General features: G+C 40.6%; 1 protein-coding gene across 1 annotated transcript in view; it reads right to left on the bottom strand.

Moving 5' to 3' along the window:
- Positions 1-12,858: 12,858 nt before the first annotated feature.
- Positions 12,859-20,162, bottom strand: part of LOC139471463 (trichohyalin-like) — a 42,277-nt gene continuing 34,973 nt past the window's right edge. Inside the window, exon 5 of the mRNA XM_071253824.1 lies at positions 12,859-13,663. Within this exon, the coding sequence (XP_071109925.1) occupies positions 12,859-13,663 (805 nt within the window). The remainder of the gene's footprint in view (positions 13,664-20,162) is intronic.

The following is a 20,162-nucleotide window of genomic DNA, read 5'->3' as shown; positions in this document are numbered from 1 at the left end:
AATGGGCGTGGATATATATTCCCCCTGGATGTTCTTTCCAGGCGAAGTAACATCTCAGGTACAAAATTTCCAGAGAAATATTTTGTCAAGGATATTATTCCGCAGCCAGCTATCTTACTTACACTGGAATATTTTCCATATGAATATTCCTTCCTCGGGAACTATTGGACCAGGAAACATTAATCGTTTACATGCTGCCAGAGCACATGGTCCCTCAGCATGCAATGGTTATTATGATACCGACTGGTCACTGGACTTAATGAACTAAATGAGCTGTTGGTAAGTGTTGGTAAATAAATTATTAAGAGGTTTACTCTACCATCCTGCTCATCAGTTTGGCTGGCCTATCCTTTTAATTGAGTATTCTAATTCACCCACAGTGTCTACGGGAGTATTATATTTTGGGATTACCTTATCGCTGAGACTGTGTAAACGGCCAAGGAGACAGGTCAGGATATTACTTAGAAAAACGACTTCATACTACATTAAGTTTTGTCTAAAGAATTGGTGATGTTAACAGTTCGTAACTGATGTGGAGGAGAGCAGAATGTGTAGGTGGTAGACGTGAAACACGAAAGGTTATGTTCCTCGAATGTACATTCTTACAGTGAATGGAGCTGTTTAACACTCACTTATGTGCAACTGTTTTTTTTATCAATGTCGTGATTATGAAAATTGCCTCAACTACATGTATTCGCAACACTGGTCAAGCTTCCTTGATAGGCGTAGGTTGGATACCGGGCCGAACAGCGATCTTCACACGAAAGCGGGTTTTGAACTGTGAGATGAAATGTGAGATGACAAACACGAACCTGCTTCATTTTTATATAGTCTAACCAGCTGCCAGCACTTTCCACACGGTGCTCGACCAGTCCAGTGCCACAAGAACATCACAGAATATTCGACATGTTTCTATAACGCTTGACATCAATCCATGCTATTCTGGAGGTTTACAGATAATTCGAATATCTAAATATAATAACTTCCTCACCACTGCTTATATTAAATAGCAATAAACTCCTGACAACTAGTCATTGTCCAAATACATTACAATGAGCTTCTACGGAATCTGAACAGAAACTATGTAAAATAGTTAGGATAATTGTTTAACAATATATTACACTGCCATATAACACACATATTTAACCTCGATAGTTCAACCTTTTGGGTTTGCATGTCACTAAAAGACGACATGATGTATCAAATATCCACAAGAATAACCTTGGGCGGCTTTATTTTTGACATTCAGATCTTCCTAATTATATTCGTTTTCTAGATAGAGAAATCACATATGCTTGTCAGTATACTTCACTGTCTCTTGCCGAGAGATTAAGAGCCTCGACAACGACTGACAACAAAGTTCTCGTGGCGCGACTTCCTTTGGAGATGTTGTCAGCTCAAATTATCAAATCAAAATTTAGTCAAGTCAGCTTGACCTGTCAGTCAAGGCATGATGAAGGTGCCGGGGAAGAACCTCCTAAATGTCACTCCTGTGATGAACTGTCAAGGGGGAGATCGCCTGGGATTCCTAGTTTAGGCAGAAAATCTGGCATCGAAATTTAAAAGTCTGTATCATACATTGTGATAATTTGTTGAAATTATTTGCTTTTATCATATTTAATACAGTTGTCATATCTTCATTGTCCCTGCTTGTTTGATCAGCGTGGTTCAATGTATGTATTGTTTGTTTTTATCACTTAATGGTTGAGCTATTGCCGATACCACGGTAAATATTAACTCACTCATTAACTCGATCATTGACGTGTGTAATCAGAAAAATGTAGCACTAGCTGATATTTCCTTTTCAATTTATAATATTAATTATCATCTGATTTTAAGTATTATCTGAGTTTCACATCATAAATATTCATATATTAGGTTTACAAATAGAATTATGTGTGACTTTGACATTCTTGAGATAATCGATGTTTTAGATGTTTTTGGTCTGGTTTGTTGTTTAACGGCGCACTCAGCAATATTCCAGCTATATGATGGCGGCCTGTAAATAATCGAGTCTGAAGCAGACAATCCAGTGATTGATATCATGATCATCGATCCACGCTATTGGGATGGATGACATACATCAATCAAGTCAACGAGCCGTTAGTCGCCTTTTACAACAAGCATGGTCACCTTTTACGGCAAGCATGGGTTGCTGAAGACCTATTCTCTCCCGGTATCTTCACGGACCGTTTTACATGTAATTTTGCTCAGTGAAGTAACTTTCCAAACGGCATGTGAATACGTTTCGGTGAACAGCCCCATAGATGAAATTGTGTGAAGTGATTTGCAGTCATGAACAGCTTCCGAAACATGCATACAGATCCTATATCTAAACTTTTATTGGAAACATACGTAACTAGTTTATTGAACAAGCTTCTTCGGTTTTTAGAGCTTGAAAGTAGTTCCTGATATGTGACCTTGTTTATCCGTTGTTCAAGTTTGCTAAGATAGCCAACACAGCGAGTGTATCAGTGACATGGGTTAAATGCTGGTTTGAACTATATTCGAGTGATATATTATCGGAATTTGATATTTAATGGAGAAAAACGATATTATTGAGATTTGATATTTAATGGAGATAAAATTAAATGTCCACACATTATATCAAACGAACACCAGGGATCAACACTCTCAATTAACTGGGACATCTTTAGCTTCTATTTCCAAACAGGGTCATGGGGTAATTGGTCGTCTAAGGTTGTCTAATTGGATGCATGGAGTTGCGACCCTAAGACATCCCAGCAACACTGATCGAATCCCAGATTCGTCCTGGTTACGTTTCTAGGTTTCTAGGTTTCTCATCACCAGCGCAGGTTCGTGAGTTGCACCAGTGGAAAACCAGTCTAAGACCTGCATTAATTTTGGTTGCCTCCCTCAACCTCATCAAACTGACACACTGTGATATGATTGAAACACTGTTTAAAGCGGCGTTAAATTCACGTGATCGCTACTCACTCAACCATCCCCTCACTCACTCACTCAAACACCTACCCACTCGTAACGTCGTGTTTACAGATAAATCTTTTCAGTGCTCTCCGACTTGTTTTAAAAGACAATCGTTCATCTGTTACAGTTTTGAACTGTCCTTATTACTTTAATTGCAAAATATGACATGTTTTAGTCATAATATCCCTGAAATACTGCATATGTGTCACTAACTCACCCACTTTTTTTAACAAGAAGTTGAAATGGTCATGTTGAAATTCGAGATTTGGAAGGCATTGAAACTTATAAATGAAATTTGTTTTGGTCAGTCTAGGGTCAGTGCTTAACTCTGATCCAAGACGATAATATCCAATGACGTTTGTTTATTCTAGCTATATGACGGCGGTCTGTAAAATCGAGTCTGGACCAGACAGTCCAGTGATTGACTTTATGGGCATCGATGCACAGACATGCATCAACCAAGTCAGCGAGCCTGACCACCCGATCCCGTTAGTCGCTTCTTACGACAAGAATAGTCGCCTTTTTCGGCAAGCATGGGTTGCTGAAGACCTGTTCTATCACGTATCTGCGTGTAGACTTATTCTACCCCGGATCGGCACTTTGTACCCGATTGGGGAATCGAAACCTGGCCTTAACGAGCGAATGATTTACCTACTAGGCTACGCATCGCCCTTTATACGCTTAACCAATGACATACCATGGACATCTGCCACATTACCCATGTGTTGCTGTATTAGAAAACCTGTTTTCTGTGTACCCAATGGGCTCAATACAACACTTCCAGAAACTGAAAGAGGTACATTTTAGTGGACATTTTAAACAGACATTTAGTTATTGACTATCTTATATTTTACAGGTGATGTCAGTTGAAATGGGGTTTTAATGTTGTGTCGGGTTTTAATGTTGTGTCCAATATCATTGCTCTAATATAGAGGCGCACATGCATGCTGCTTGTAACAGTCCGGACAAATCCCCATTTTACAGTGCTAGCCAAATGAGATAACAGTCCGCTGTTTAACATGAATACCCAACCAAGCCACAGTATGCTTACTACGAGCCGATCACGCACACTTTAACAAGTATTTATGAAAAATGAACACACTCGGTCATGGTGAAGCATGCATTTCGTGACAACAAAAAGTGCGAATGCGACTCCTCGATACTCCACTCTGAATCAAAACAGTGTTAAAATTATACCAATTATAGTATTTGTTTGTTTGTTGTTTATCGCCGCACTCATCAACATTACAGCTATATGACGGCGGTCTGTAGATAATAAAGTCTGGACCAGACAATCCAGTGATTAACAACATGAGCATCGATCCACGCAATTGGGATCGATGACATGCATCAACCAAGACAGCGAGCCTGATCACCAGATCCCGTTAGCCACCTCTGACGACAAGCATAGTCGCCTTTTACAGCAAGCATGGTATGCTGAAGACCTATTTTACACCGGATCTTCACGGGCCTTGATACGATGACATGTATCAACCAAGTCAGCGAGCCTGACCACCCGATCCCGTTAGTCGCCTCTTACGATAAGCACCGTCACCTTTTGCGGCAAGCATGGAATGCTGGAGATCTATTCTACCTCGGATCTTCACGTGTCATCAAGTATAGTGCAAGTAACTTACACATGCATGTATTATACAGAAATGTTTAAGTGTTGTTAATGTAATTCAACCTTAGGTGCAACTGTAGCGTAAAACGAAATTAGCTTTGCTGTCAATTATATATAATAGTATCATAAGTGTCAGCAAACTATACTACTTTAATGAGATGAAATAAAAAGTTTTTAACATTATTTTCCTCCTTCAGGACAAATACTTTAGTTGCTTACACAAGGACATAATGACACTTTCGGTTTGGTCTTTCTACGCCTTTTTTCAATGGTTTTGACGGAGGTCGAATAGTATACAACTCAAAGTAGTTGATTGGCCTCTAACTGCACTTGCGTTTGTATTAATTCAACTCCTTTGGTTCTTTTTGTTGCGTTGCTGCCTTCACAAGATGTGTTGATTACAAAGCATAGATGTTGAATGAGATCGATGGAAATAAGAAATAAATTTTACATGGTCCATAGTTATTTCTACTTTATTACAAAAACTGCTTTAATAACTAAAATATGAAAAGAAACCAAAACACATTTTGTGTTACAGTGATTGAACATTAACTGCCGTTACGACGTAAATTGTAATAAAAAGGTAAATTGTAATACTTGCAGCAAATTGTAATAATTTTGTCGTAAATTGTAATAACAACGTAAATTGTAATACAATTTGACGTAAATTGTAATACGCAAATTGTCATAAAAATTGACGATGATAGCATGCCACAAACATCACATCACTTCCAATAAATGTCTTTCACTATGTACCAGCCAAAACCACTGTACTCAAGGTACAACCAGGCATTGATCCACTTCTGATGGCAAATCACTTTCTTCAGCTCTAATGCAAGTCCATTACCTTTTCCATACGTCATTATTAGCCTTCGGACACTGATAAGAGTCGGTAAATTTTCTAGCGGACAATATATTCGAGGATTTTTTATTTTTACGGATTTGGTTATGGTTCTAAAGGAACTTGAAACTCTCATATCTTGCGGTGGATCGTCCGCACTTAAGGCTACATAAGGCTACAAAGCTATCAAGCATAGTACATTAATATCACAGAAGGTAAAAAAGCTATTTCTCAAGTGAATATATTTCTTACATATAAAACATGCATGGTATTCGTCCCCTACTACATGAAGGTCACATTCTATACATATAGATTCTGTATGAGATATATTTAACAATGATATGTTACAAATAATGTTGACTCGAAAGAGATATACGAATGTCCACATTGCACTAACTAATCGTTTGTTGTTGAGTACTGTTATGTGTGATTCGAAGAGATTTTATATCAACATAATGCACTAAAACGTAGACGACTCCAAACTGTGGTACCATGATTGGAAATATATATATATATATATATATATATATATATATATATTTAACGTCTTCTAAATGCAGACAAAACATGTTCTTATCACCAACATCTTGGAATAGCCACACCTACGCAAAACTGCTATAAATTAACATTAGTCTCACATACGATGCCCAATTGAATTTTCAATTCTCATCTAATACTTAAAGCAGAACATAACGTTGTACGGAGTATCGACTTGCATTCATTCGCAAAAGCTTAATTCAGTACTTAATATGTACCTAAAGTATTCATAAACACATTGACATTTGCAACTTGATCTCTTTATATACCAATTTTTGCTATATTAATATATATCCACCATAATTAAACACTATTCAATCACACGTTTCAGTGTTTCCAACATTAAACCTGAATTGTCGAGTAATTGTCGTCAATAATGATAATAAACATGTAATATTCAACACTTCCTCGGATACAGATGCCATCACCGTAATGTTCTAATGCTTCTGACTTTATCATATATGATCTGCCTCCTTGATAGGAAACAATAACAGCTTTTCAAAACATTTTGTCCATTATCATATATCGCACAAATAATAATACTTATTGCTAATACCATGCGTTATTGGCCAAGGATCCTGTTTCCAATGACTTTGCTGAAGCACGACAATTCTTCGTGAAGCCAATTCCACCATTTTCGATTTTCAAGGTCATGGTAACCCTTTTTACTTTTAAAAGTTGCTTGGTTGAATTTGTCATGTCAGAAAACATATTATTAGACACTAAAATCATGACTATCGGACAATGTTAACTGTGTTTGTGAATGTCACCGACTGCAAAAAGTGTGTTGACCTTTCAACGTTTTTGGCCATAGCTCCCCCATTTAAGGTCGGAAGTATAACAAACTATATATTTCTAGGTTCCTTATCATTGGACGAGTAATTTGATATGCATATTGACACAATTTTGTATTTTGACCCCTGTTTTACCTTTGTTGACCCTTCCCCAAAATGCCCGGGATTTTCAACCGGGCAGCCCAAGTCAAAATTGTTCAGTATACATGAGGAAACTCAAAAACATTTTCAAACCTTTGTTTCGATGATTTGGTCACGGGACCTACAGGATGGTCTTCTAGTATATAGGCTACGTTTCGATGAGTTCTACCAGTTGAAACAGGCCAATAGTTGTAGACGACGCATTCCCAATATGATGTAAATCACTGGATTGTCTGCTCCAGACTCGATTATTTACAGACCGCCGTCATATTGCTGCAATATTGCTGAGTGCGGCGTAAAACAACAAACCAAAATATAAAACGGAGGGACCAGTCTGACCTTTCGTCTCACATCCAAGTTATTCTGATCATGCTGAAACGAATTATTTCTGTTTCGTTGGTTAGTTGGTTGGTTGTTTTACGCCGCACTCAGCAATATTCCAGCTATATGACGGCGGTCTGTAAACAATCGAGTCTGGACCAGACACTCCAGTGATTGATGTAATGAGCTTCGATGTACGCAATTAGGATCGATGACATGCATCAACCAAGTCAGCGAGCCTGATCCCTTTAGTCGCCTCTCACGACAAGCATAGTCCCCTTTGACGGCAAGCATGGGTTGCTGAAGAACTATTTTACCCCGGATCTTCACGAGTCCCAGGTCGCAGGGACTGACCTCCCGATTCCCATTGTAATACACTCTAATTAAAAGCATGACAGCAAGATGTACTCTGTGTTGTTGTTTTTTGTTGTTTTACGCTACACTGAGCAACATTCATGCCATATACCACGGCATTCTGTACTCTGTGTCTCTGTTTGTTGTCTAACGCCGCACTCACCAATATTCCAGCCATATGGCGGTGGCATAATGTACTCTGTGTGTACGGTCATTTGTGTGCGTGTGCGTGTGCGTGTGCGTGTGCGTGTGCGTGTTTGTTGTTTAACGCCGCACTCACCAATATTCCAGCCATATAGCGGTGGCATAATGTACTCTGTGTGTACGGTCATTTGTGTGTGTGTGCGTGTGCGTGTGCGTGTGCTTGTACGTGTGCGTGTGCGTGTTTGTTGTTTAACGCCGCCATCAGCTATATTCCAGCTGCATGACGGTTGCATGATAGTCAAGGAGTCCAAGGAAAACATGGAAAGGTGACCACAAAAACATTTCGTCTAAGCCATCAGTTTTTTGCAATCTCAAAGAATATAACTCATTTTGCCGGACTTGTCTAATAGATCCGGAGTTAAAAAATGTTGGCAATTAAAAAGCATGTTTCCCATGTTCCCAAGTTCGAAGCATCTTGCGCGCAGATCCGGGGTAGAATAGGTCTTCAGCAACCCATGCAAGTCCGTTAAAAGCGACTATGCTTGTCATAAGAGGCGACTAACGGGATCGGGTGGTCAGGCTCGATGACTTTGTTGATGCATGTCATCGATCCCAATTACATGGATCAATGCTCATGATGTCAATCACTGGATTGTCTGGTCCAGACTCGATTATTTACAGACCGCCGTCATATGGCTGGAATATTGCTGAGTGCGGCGTTAAAAAACAAACAAAGAAACAGTCGCCAGAGGAGTTGAACTGCCAACATAAATACATAAAAATTCAAATTAATAATGTGTAATATACTGAACCAAATTAAAAACTTCACAATCCTAAAATTTTAACATTTTGACCAGTTATCATTGTTGGCCCTAATTGTGTATTTAAAGAGAAATGGCTACGTAGTGTCCTCAGATAACACCCGTTTTTGTGCAGGTGAATCGATCAAAATCATGTGCACAGCACTAAAGTGGCAAAAGTGGTTTTTCTTGTCACGTGACCATAATACCGCACGTGTTTTCAGCCATACTTGTCAGCAGTCATTAACAAAAAATGAAAAAAACAAGAAAACAAAAGACTTTCCGGCCATTTGTCATGCTACGCCTTTCAAATGTGTAAAGTGAACGTGCCATCGGCATGTTGCAGACGGGAACGTCCGTACCTGAAGTCGCAAGGACGATGGGTTGTAGTCGACTGACTGTTTATGATTTACAGACGCGTCTACAGCAAACGGGTACCACCGCTGATCGCCCTCGGCCAGGTCGACGACGTGTGACGTCACATGCAGAGGATCGTCTGATTGTCTTACGTCACCTCCGTAACCGATTTTTGATGGCTACATCAACCAGAAATGAACTGTTTAGGGGTAGACTGAGTGCGCAAACTGTTCGAAACCGTCTGAGAACTGCTCACCTTCAAGCACGACGGAGATACTGCGTGCCGATTCTGACTCAATTACACAGACGTCAACGTCAATTGTGGGCACTGCGACACTTACGATGGACTCAGAGGAATTGGAATCAAGTCGTCTTCAGTGATGAATCCCGATTTAATCTTGGATTTGCTGATGGTAGGGCGAGGGTGTGGAGGCGCCGTCATGAACGTTACGCCCAGTGTTGTGTACAGGAAGTTGACAGATTTCGAGGCGGAAGTGTCATGGTGTGGGGTGCTTTCTGTGGCAATGCACGTTCCAGGCTTCTTGTCATCCGTGGCAACTTCAACGCTGCTTCTTACTGCGACCAGGTACTGGCACCAGAACTTCTGCCTTTTATGGCAGCACATGGACCCGGTTTGATCTTCAAACACGACAATGCCAGACCCCACACAGCAATTTTGACAAGGAATTTCCTTCAGAATGCTGGAGTCAACGTCATGGACTGGCCGTCAAGGTCTCCCGACCTCAATCCCATCGAACACTTCTGGGATGCTCTTGGCAGAAGTCTGCGCACTCTCCAGAACCAACCACAGAATTTGCAAGAACTTGGCACCATTTTGCAGCAACAATGGCGTCGTCTTCCAAAGCATCACAAGGTCCATGCGGAGGCGATGTGTGGCAGTTGTCAACGCACTTGGTCGCCATACACGCTACTGAATTTGTGTGCCATCAGATTCTCGTGCTTGGGACTTATGATTTAAACTGTTGATAATTATAACCGAATACCGTAGGTGCTTGGAACAAGTTATGGTTACCACCGTTAATTAAAATCCTTCTTTGGACATAATGATTAAAAATTACCTTCTCTGTTACATTTGTCGTATATCATAAATGGGATTACTTTTAAAAATGTGAAGTTTTTAATTTGACTCAGTATAGTTTGTATACAAAGACATCAATACAGACACGATCGTTTTACTCTTAAAAGGCGAGAAACCATACTAGATCAATATAATGACTGACGTGACGATGTAGCATTTACAAACAAACCGTAGTGTTCAGACCGGAGTGTGCATCTGTCCATGTGGAAGCAACGGGTGCCTCAGAAGATGTTTCTACCATTCCTAGTGCCTCAGTTCCTTGTATGTGTTTCCTGCATACAAACATTGAACCATCCTGTTGGTATCAACGTATGCAGAGTCAAGTGCATGGAAAGTGGCTCCTGTCAGGCTGTTGCATACGGCATTGAAACTCTGACATGCCGACAGCTGACTAGTTCCTTGGAACGACAGGAGACGGAGGGTTACATTGTTTTTCGAAAAGGTACAGATCAGATGGTATGTTATATTTGTATATTTGTTAATATTTAGTGACCCGTAATGATCCGGGGAAGAATAGGTCTTCAGCAACCCATGCTTGCCATAAAAGGCAACTGTGCTTTGTGTTTAGAGGCGACTTACGAGATTGTGTGATCCAGACACGATTATTTACAGACCGACGTCATATAGCTGGAATATTGCTGAGCGTGGCGTTAAACAACGACAAAAAACAAGTATAATATTTAGTAAAAGTGATTTCAGGATAATTATATTCATTTGTAGGTTTGTAAATAATGCTGCAAAAATATTTGAATTGTGTGTTGACTGAAATAAAACATTGCACTTATACTATTTGACCTTTGCATAGCCTTCAACAGGTGCTTGCTCAATGAAGATCTGCGTTTCCACCGACCGATGTCTCGAAAATCGTCGGGGTCGTGCGGTCTGTGTCCATGGTAATACATGTTGGAATATAACGAATTAACTAAAGGGTGTAAATGGAAATTTATAGAGTGATCGTTGTGAATCAAAAAGATTACATTGATAATTATAACTTTACGTTGTCAGCAAGTCATTTATCAATTCGATGGGAAATCATCATTAGTATTTAGATATTTGGGCTTGAAATTACATTTTTCAACTTGCGATTTATGTGTGGCATTTCATAATGTAGTTTAATTTGTATTGCGATAAGATGACATAAACTAAACATTTTATGATTCTGTACCTTTTCATGGCATTAGTGCTTTAACTTTCTGGAAGTGTTCCATGTAAATCAATTTTATACATCTGTACATGTTCACAATGTCCTGGCTCAAATTGAAAATATCGACTTCGTCTTCCAAGCATATTGTGCATATTGCCATCATACACAGATTACGATAACCCCGACGCGGCATCCAAGGCAGCTACTCTCTCTCCAGGTAGGACAAAACCTCCATCTGTGTTACATTCTACACATTTCTACTAAGAAATTAGTTTATTTGATGGATAGTACTATCGGCGATATAAGCCAATCCTAGACTTGGTATAAGGATCCAGTAAATGTGCAAAAGAGGTCGCTTAGGAAGAACTACTTTCAAGCTTCATACAACGATGCAATGCCTTTTTTCTCAATACACTAACATTCCTAAATGCTTAGGTTGTTGTAGAGAAACATGGCTACAAATCGTTCAGCGGTATTTGATAAATTCGAATATTGTGTTCATACTCGGTTACTTAATGTTTCTTCATTTAGTGAAATTACATTTTTAACGTCTTCACTTTTGCTCATGATGTCAATCACTGGATTGTCTGGTCCAGACTCGATTATTTACAGACCGCCGTCATATAGCTGGAATATTACTAAGTGCGGCGTAAAACAAATAAAAAAAATAATATAATTTTAATAAATTTACATAGTTTCTTTTGGACAGATATCTTATGAGTTGTAACATATTTGGTCTTTTGGAATAGTGTCTTGTGATGTTCATGTCACTTTGTTCATTGAAATATTTACAATTGAAGTTATACTAGAATTCATCTCCAAAGTAAAAAAGAGACCTGTGAAGATTCCGGGGTGGAATAGGTCTTCAGCAACCCATGCTTGCTGTAAAAGGCGACTATGTTTGTCGTAAGAGGCGACTAACGGGATCGGTTGGTCAGGCTCGCTGACTTGGTTGATGCATGTCATCGATCTCAATTGCGTGTATCGATGCTCATGACATCAATCACTGGATTGTCTGGTCCAAATTCGATTTTACAGACAGCCGTTATATAGCCGGGATATTGCTGAGTGCGGCGTTAAACAACAAACAAATCTTTCTATAGAAGTAAAGTCACACATCTGCTTGTCCTGGCATTATAATCTCGTAACATAACAACATCAAAATCAGAATCATACCTACATATTTCAGCTCCAATATCATGAAAACACACATGGTTATGGTGGGGTGATCGCTCAGGAGGGATGTATGCAACACCAAGTACTAAACCATACTCAGATAGCAGTATCTCAGATGGTATCTTGACAAGAAAAAAACAGTCACTGTTAAATGGGCTGTGTGAGACATACATGTTGATAGTATTCTCCACTAGGATTGCTAATCCTCCTGATCTTGTGTCAGTTGATCTGTTCTTAGTGTTGGCTGTGTAGTTCATTATATCTGAGGCGTCATAGTCATCCAATTTAGTCTCAGCCAGGAGAATGGCGCTTTTGATGATTTGATGCACTGGAGAAAGTCAGGATTAATTAGTTTACTCACACACATTAATAAATGAGAAAGTTGGGGGGAATTTATTTGTCTCGGCAGTTACACCTGTACTTTCTGGCTCCTGCTATCTGGCTCCTGCTGTCTGGCTCCTGTTTTCTGGCTCCTGCTGTCTGGCTCCTGCTTTCTGGCTCCTGCTTTCTGGCTCCTGCTGTCTGGCTCCTGCAGTCTGGTTCTGCTGTCTGGCTTCTGTTTTCTGGCTCCTGCTGTCTAGCTCCTGTTGTCTGGTTTTGTTTTCTGGCTCCTGTTTTCTGGCTCCTGCTGTCTGGTTCTGCTGTCTGGCTCCTGCTGTGTGGCTCCTGCTGTCTGGCTCCTGCTATATGGCTCCTGCTTTCTGGCTCCTGCTGTCTGGTTCTGTTTTCTGGCTCCTGATGTGTGGCTCCTGTTGTGTGGCTCCTGCTTTCTGGCTCCTGCTTTCTGGCTCCTGCTGTCGGCTCCTGTTTTCTGGCTCCTGCTTTCTGGCTCCTGCTGTCTGGTTCTGTTTTCTGGCTCCTGATGTGTGGCTCCTGCTGTGTGGCTCCTGCCTTCTGGCTCCTGCTGTCGGCTCCTATTTTCTGGCTCCTGCTTTCTGGCTCCTGTTTTCTGGCTCCTGCTGTCTGGCTCCTGCTTTCTGGCTCCTACTGTCTGGCTCCTGCTGTGTGGCTCTTCTGTCTGGTTCCTGCTTTCTGGCTCCTGCTGTCTGGCTCCTGCTTTCTGGCTCCTGTTGTCTGGTTCTGTTTTCTGGCTCCTGCTTTCTGGCTCCTGCTGTCGGCTCCTGTTGTCTTGTTCTGCTGTCTGGCTCCTGCTTTCTGGCTCCTGCTGTCTGGCTCCTGTTGTCTGGTTTTGTTTTCTGGCTCCTGTTTTCTGGCTCCTGCTGTCTGGCTCCTGCTCTCTGGCTCCTGCTGTCTGGTTCTGCTGTCTGGCTCCTGCTTTCTTGCTCCTGCTGTCTAGCTCCTGTTGTCTGGTTCTGTTTTCTGGCTCCTGCTGTCTGGTTTTGCTGACTGGCTCCTGCTGTCTGGCTCCTGCTGTCTGGCTCCTGCTTTCAGGTGAAATATTGCTACTTATATTTAAACATCATCGCTCCATCACTCCTATTCTGTTTGGTATTTGCATATGCAGAATAAATCTTGAATAAACACAGGTAAACCGGTAAAAATGCTAAAAAGAAGGTGCAAGGACGGCGGCTGTCCAGGCAGTCTTAAGTGCGACAATGGAAGATGCAAATGTTCGGGGAGATTACTTTTCAACCCTGCTGACAACACCCGTATCAAGCGTAAGTCAAAACTGATACACAATGACATCTCGTTACTACAACTGAGGTTTTACAAGTTATTATGTTTTGTTTCCTTATCAATGATCCACAGTTTTACAAGCGGTCGTACCTTCCATAGCCATGAGATAACCACAGTTAAATTTGTGAGAACAATATACGGCGCCTGTATCTCCTCATATTTTCCTCCAGAAATGGGCTCACATTCCAGATCCGTACGAATCATATTTCTAAGTTTGACGGTGTGTAGTGGGTAGCCTAGCGGTCAAAGCGTTCGCTCGTCAAGCCGAGGACCCGGGTTCAATTCCCCACATGGGTACAATGCCGTGACATTGCTGGAGTATTGCTAAAAGCGTTGTAAAAATATATTCACTCACTCACTCTAGGTTTGACAGTGTCATATCCTGCTCGAGTGTTTTAATAAAGTGATACACGTCTAAGACCGGCGTCAACTCGGGCCTACCTAGCTGACACGTCATGATATAACTAAACAAATGTTGAAGCAGTGATAACCTCACTCACTCACCAAGATGGTGTAATCCTCCTTTGTTTCTACATGCTAATTGTGTTCTATATGATCTTGTGCTATATGCAATATACATGTATACTGATGACTGTTTCAACTCTGATTTCTATTTCAAGGCTGTAAAGTGCATGGACGATGGACGACGTACAAAGGACTTTTCCGTCGCGAATTCTTTATTCGCAATTTCAAGATTTGTTCCCGTAAATGTTCAGCTAAGACCTCATTCTTTTGCTTCGGTTACCACTCCATTGGCAAAACATTTACCTGTCAGGTCTTGGAGTCCTGGCTGGTCTGATTTTCCTTTAGAAACTGTTAAAAGAAAGCAAAACCTTTGGTACCTTGCAGCTAGACATTGCGCTTAAAGACAATAGTAAATAGTGAATTTCAACCCTTTTGGCGAAATAGTGTTGAATGAAATAGTGTTGAATCAGCTTCCCAACCATCGCTGGTCTGTATCACCCAGCTTGTTAATTTAAGGGTTCATATCAGTGACGACAATAGTTATGTCGTACTAGGTTACGAATTGTATTCATTTCGGGTACCCAATGATTTTTTTTTTCTTAATTTATTTTATAGGCATCGGAGGATTGGGTATAGGGGTAGCTGTGTCACAAGAATATCTCACGGGGATGTCTTTGGTCAGAAGGAGTCACTTAAACGTGCATTGTGACGAATATAATAAACATGTTGACAATTTCAAAAATGATTTTTAACATTTCCATTGATGCGGCATTATCAAAATGATTCGATCTACAGAATGCAAACGTTATTACATATCAGTGATAATTGTGATAGTAAGATTAACGGGAACAGATTGATCATGCTGTTAATTATATTTCGTATTCGGGGGAAAGTTATTCCGCTTAAATCTATTCAGGGAAATGTATGCAATTACCAGTATTACCTGTGAAATAATAATATATTGTGCTTTGTTGGATTCTAAAAATAAATATAAAAGACCTATTCGAGTTCATGTTTGTTTTTAATGCTGCAACGATGAGTACCATAGGTGATTGGCAACATTAGCTCAAGATAGACTGTGTTCTGATATTAATGAACAAGTGTCTGTTACATTAGTGAATCAGTATCTATATATTAGGGTAGTATCTACATTAGTGCATGAAATTGTAAATCTATGGATCTGTACCTCCATCAGTGTGTGACGACGTGTCTCCATGAGTGTGTACCCCCATCATTGTGTGACGACGTGTCTCCATGAGTATGTACCTACATAAGTGTGTGACGACTTGTTTCCATGACTGTGTACCTACATTAGTGTGTGTCGACTTGTCTCCATGACTGTGTACCTACATAAGTGTGTGACGACGTGTCTCCATGAGTGTGTACCCCCATCATTGTGTGACGACGTGTCTCCATGAGTATGTACCTACATTAGTGTGTGACGACTTGTCTCCATGACTGTGTACCTACATAAGTGTGTGACGACGTGTCTCCATGAGTGTGTGCCTACATTAGTTGGTGACGACGCGTCTCCATTAATGTGTACCTACATTAGTGTGTGACGACGTGTCTCCATGAGTGTGTACCTACATTATTATGTGACGACGTGTCTCCATGAGTGTGTACCTACATTAGTGTGTGACGACGTGTCTCCATGAGTTCGACCTACATAAGTGTGTGACGACGTGTCTCCATGAGTGTGTACCTACATTAGTTGGTGACGACGTGTCTCCATGAGTGTGTACCTACATTAGTGTGTGACGACGTGTCTCCACGAGTGTGTACCTACATAAGTGTGTGACGACGTGTCTCCATGAGTGTGTACCTACATTAGTTGGTGACGACGTGTCTCCATGAGTATGTACCTAAACTAGTGTGTGACGACGTGTCTCCGTGAGTATGCACCTGCATTATTGTGTAACGACGCGTCTCCATGAGTATGTACCTACATTAGTGCCTGAGTTTGTATATCTATGGATGAGTACCTACATTAGTGTGTGACGACGTGTCTCCATGAGCATGTACGTACACTAGTGTGAGACGACGCGTCGCCATGAGTATGTACCTAGATTAGTGTGTGACGACGTGTCTCCATGAGTATGTACCTGCATTATTGTGTGACGACGTGTCTCCATGAGTATAAACTTACATTAGTGCATGTGTTTGTATATTTGTGGATGTGTACCTACATTAATGTGTGACGACGTGTTTCCATGAGTTTGTACATGTATCTTTTGAAGCTACAGCAACTGGCACGACGATACTTGTGTATAAGAATAAGTTGTTTGATGACGTGAAGCGCTTGTTGACCTTGCTGCCACAGTGCCTCAATAGACGCTCCACAATTGAGATGCAACCATTATGCAACATGAGAAAATGCCTCTTACATTGATACAAGCCTTCATATCTGCCACGTATGAGGTACAATGAAAATTTATATAATTCCATGTTTATGTTAATTAATCCATAATATTGCCGTTTACGGTGCCTAGTGTTCCAGTAGAGTTCGTTCTTTCAATCATTTCTTGTTTAACGCAGCACTCAGCAGTATTCCAGCTGTACGATGGCGGTCTGTGAATAATCGAGTCTGGACCGGACAATCCAGTGATTGACATCATGAACATCGACCCACGCAATTCGGATACAATGATATGCATCAACCACGCTAGAGAGCCTTATCACCGGATCCCGTCAGTCGTTTCTCAGGGCCATACATGAAAGGAAAGAGCCCACCCTTTCCCGCACGATAACGTCGTATTGTGAGGACTTCCTGAAAACCGATAACGTCAAAGCATTACCTTAATTAGCCAGCACACTTTCCAGTCATGCCTATATCAAACATTTCTGGGATGATGGAGATTAACTTGTTCGACATCCTCCAATCAACTGGTAAGAGTCAGACATGATTCACACTTTGAACGAGGACAAGCGACATCTTCAATGACTACCGCGATGCGACGGAGGGTACATGGTCGCATCCAGAGACCGGGAGGTCGCACACGTTATTAGTACAGGTCGCAGCCCTGATGAGGGTTCTAAGAGTTTCACTAACATAGAAATACTGACGTGAATAGCAATGATGATTTATTAGCCATGGTGTCATTAACAAGCGCTACATGCCTATCTTTTTCAGTTTCGGTTTTGTACCATTCGATGTCATACCGACTATCATACCGGTTTGACAAGATACGCGAACACCTGGTATCATCATTATTTAAAAGTGATTCATAAACACATGCTCATGATATAGACGGAATTGTACAATGATCTCTGCTTTTAGAAGGTATTTCTTATGATTACGGAATGTGTTTAGTTGCTCTTATTAAAAAATTAAAAAAAGTTGGCCACCATAGACAGGACTTTCTCTTGACAACATCATGAGGAATTTGGGGTTAAGACTTCAAGGCAAGAGGTATGCATTCCCATGGGCACCAGTTGTGCTCCCCTTAGCGATCAGCTTCTTTATGCATTTGCTTCGGAATTCCTTTTCGGACTGGCAAAATCTAAACAACGGAATTCGTCCAAGATATTTTTAATGATTATAGAAAGGGTTTATTTGAAGTATTAAAAGGTCATTCAAGGAAGTTGGATGTCTTAGGCAGTGACGGATGTAAAATTCTATCTCCAACAAAATACCTGTCAAACCAACTGATGTGAGTGGGCACGTAATCGGAAAATCATGATTCTGCTATCGGATTCAACATACAGGAATTCTATATATACTTCCCTATAAGTATGCATAATAGCCTTTAGTTTACCGGGCCAGAATGAATGAACTAGTCACCTACAACAAAGACTGCTTCACGTGAAAAGAATGTTTTAATGGTAGGGAACCTGCGAACAACCGTAGTCAGGGCTATACTTCACCAACAGCGTGTATACATATGTTATTAGGCTGCTTGTCCATCTTAATCCCATGGAACACAAATACAACTGATCGCGGTCGTCGTGTATACCGCTCAGATCACGGGAATGTTCTCATTGAAATAGTGCAATTGAATGCCTTGGACTACTATAAACTCCTCTCAACATAACAAACGACTCTTTGACAAGGCAGGAAACGTGAGATTATCGCGAGCATCATCGTGCAGTAGAGACATTTAGTGGAAAAGGATTGTCTTTATTGTAGTGCTTGCAAAGACAAATACATACTGAGACCGTATTACCGTATAACTGCCGAGGGCATTGCTTTTTTTTTAATTCAGATATGGCATGATACCGTTGAGCTGAGTGTATAGTCTCATTGTACTCATATGCCAACCTTCAAGGCTTTCAGTTAATCTTGTCTAAGGTTTTGGTAGCAATTCAAGTTTTCAATAACAACAGCGATCCAACGTGAGAGGGCTAATATAAGGACGTTATTGAAGTCTCTGGTCCCTCCATACAGACACAAGCTTGTGTTCCCAAGGAATCCTACTTGACCTCGGTAGTCCTCATGGAATTCAATATTGCCATTGACCTGTTTGATTGATTATGATTCATATCAAGCCTACTGTAACGGCAATGCATATCTAGTTGGCCTTTAGATAATTATATAGGTGTGTGTAGTATAGATTGTCCATTCTAGGGCAAACTAGCTTCTCGAAAATATAACCCTTGGGGCTTTTTCATATCAGATTGGGGTAGTCTAGTAGTTAAAGCGTTTGCTCTCCACGAAGACCCAGGTTCGATTACCCTAGTTGGTACAACGGGCCAAGCCCATTTCTGGTGTCCCCTCATCCCCGCCGTCATATTGCTGGAATATTGCTAAAACGGCGTAAAACCTTACTTACTCACTTACTCGTATCAGATCACCTAGGTCACTTCGACTGCCGACTGAGATGAACTTAACCCATACTGTCAGGAATAGTTTTTTAAGCCGTTTCTAACAATATTTACATTAACGCGAAGAACCATGTGCAATCCTGTTCATCTGTATTTTCTTTCATAGTTAGAAACAACATGACAAAACACTGGCACATGCTGAAGCTTATGTGCTTTGCGAAGAATTGGTCAATACAATAGTCAAAGAAAAGCTAAAAGCTTTGGAGACGCGAGTTTCTGAGTTGAATATTTTCTTTATTTCTGTTTTCTCTTTCTGAAAAAAGTAGCTTCACATGGGTATATTGCTTGAACCTCATAGCCTGGTCGACAAGGAAATCTTTAAAATCCGTCACTACCGAGCGAATAAACCAGGAAATCACTATTGACCGACGTGTTAGTTATATGTGTCTGTGCACAATGCATGGTGAGAAACTCGTGTCGGAACTCAGTAAAAACGGGAGAACTCTGAATTGCGTGTGGAGCCGAGTGTCATTAAACAGCAAAAAACTTAATTTCCACTTTGGTAGCAAACCTGGCGTTGTAGTTCCAATTCTCAAATGCGTGATTATGTTTTTGCACATCTATTGTTATGAACTGTATTAAACTAAAGTGACAAAAGGTCCGGAAAACCTTTTCAAGACTATATTGGCATTTCTAGACATATTTTGATATAAGTATATCGATCAGTACGACAAATATTGTTTGTTCCATATTTCATGACAATAAGCCATATTTTTGCCTCGATCATAGTTCGGCTCAGAACATGTCACCCGTCCTCGTACATGAATGGTTAGAAAAGAAAGCAATACAAAAGTGTAAGTAATATAAACTTGTATCGGAAATAAGTATCATTCCCTTCTTATTGTTGACACCTAATAATAAGATAGATAAACTATTTGCCTTTCTGTGAAATTTGAATAATATATACATGGTATAAAGTTCCAGATGAGAAATGTAGACGGCCAAAAATGGAAC

The sequence above is a fragment of the Haliotis cracherodii genome, unplaced genomic scaffold, assembly GCF_022045235.1.
Source record: "Haliotis cracherodii isolate W230 unplaced genomic scaffold, xgHalCrac1.p SCAF_22, whole genome shotgun sequence".
Taxonomy (NCBI): Eukaryota; Metazoa; Mollusca; class Gastropoda; order Lepetellida; family Haliotidae; genus Haliotis; species Haliotis cracherodii.
The sequence above is the reverse complement of the archived record's forward strand: the minus strand, read 5'-3'. Positions and strand labels throughout refer to the sequence as shown.